The sequence below is a fragment of the Artemia franciscana genome, unplaced genomic scaffold (genome assembly GCF_032884065.1).
Source record: "Artemia franciscana unplaced genomic scaffold, ASM3288406v1 Scaffold_3158, whole genome shotgun sequence".
Taxonomy (NCBI): domain Eukaryota; kingdom Metazoa; phylum Arthropoda; class Branchiopoda; order Anostraca; family Artemiidae; genus Artemia; species Artemia franciscana.
The window spans coordinates 12,241-13,654 of NW_027063839.1; the positions used below are offsets into that span (position 1 = coordinate 12,241).

General features: G+C 31.8%; 1 protein-coding gene across 1 annotated transcript; it reads left to right on the top strand.

Annotated features, from left to right (window-relative positions):
- Positions 1–564: 564 nt before the first annotated feature.
- LOC136043132 (histone-lysine N-methyltransferase, H3 lysine-79 specific-like) lies at positions 565–1,005 on the top strand. Its single transcript, XM_065728064.1, has one exon. It carries the CDS (start codon positions 565–567, stop codon positions 1,003–1,005), a length of 441 nt encoding a protein of 146 aa, XP_065584136.1.
- The last annotated feature ends 409 nt before the right edge of the window (positions 1,006–1,414 follow it).

The following is a 1,414-nucleotide window of genomic DNA, read 5'->3' on the forward strand; positions in this document are numbered from 1 at the left end:
CAAAAAAGAAAAACAAAAACTAAGACTACAAAATCAAAAAACTAAAAAAAGAAAAAAAGAAAAAAAACTATAAAAGAAATAAATTTAAAACGAAAAAAAAGAAAAAAAATAAAAAATAAAAAAATAAAAAAAAGAATAAAAAATAAAAAAGACAAAAAAAAAGAAAGAAAAATAAAAAATCTAAAAAAAATTAAAAAAGAAAAAACTAAAACAGAAACAAAATAAAAAATGAAAAAACTAAAAAAGAAAAAAACTAAAAAAAGAAAAACAAAAAAAGAAAAAACTGAAAAAAGGAAAGAATAAAAATCATTTTAAAAAAAACAAAAAAGAGGTTTCAGTTCTTTTTCATTTTCTTTACCACTCTATCTTAATCAAGTATTCAATAATACTTTTTTTTGAATAATAAGTATTCAAAAAATTGAGGCTCTTCCAATTTTATTAAATTGTTTAAAATGTAAAAAACTGGTAATTGTACAAATATTTCAATATATATTGACAATGGATTAAAGTAATTCGAAAACCTTAAAACAGAAATCCAAAAGTTTGAGGTTGTCAAAAGATAAAATGTTACCAAAAATTGAACACCAGGACGAATCAATGGAGCAAAGCAAAGGCAGGCTTGCGGTTCAAAAAGAAAGGGCCAGATTAGGAATGTGCAATTTACGTCAACAAAGGCGAGTCGAGGAACCACGAGAGCAACGTGAAACCAGACTTGCAGTTGACAGAGAAAGTAAAAAAAGAAGGCTTGGCGAGGATCTACCAGAGCAACGCGAAACCAGACTTGATGCTGAAAGAGAAAGTGAAAAAAGAAGGCGTGTCGAGGAACTACCAGAGCAACGTGAAAACGGACTTGCGACTCAAAGAGATAATGCCAAAAGAAAGCGTGCCGAAGAATCACAAGAACAACTTGAAAACAGGCTTGAGGCTCAAAGAGATAATGCCAAAAGAAAGCATGCCGAGGAATCACAAGAGCGACGTGGAAATTATCACCTGGCTTTCAAGTAGAGACCAGTCGATGATTATACCTTGAGTAGATGTGTGCCGAGGAATCACAAGAGCGACGTGGAAATTATCACCTGGCTTTCAAGTAGAGACCAGTCGATGATTATACCTTGAGTAGATGTGTTCAAATAAGGACTATGTCTAAAATTTGTCCCTTTTCCAAGGCCTTGAAATTTAATGGTGAAACAATGGGAATGTGTTGCGCCTCAGGAAAAGTTAAATTTCCTCAACTGGCTACATCATTAGAGCCATTGAACACTTTGCTTACTGGAACTACGTCAGAATCTAAGCGTTTTTTATTAAACATCAGAAAATATAACTCATGTTTCCAAATGACGTCGTTTGGTCCCGAAATCGAAAATCAAGACCAATTTATGCCTAGTTTCAAAGAAAAAGGGCAAATTTTTCTTAG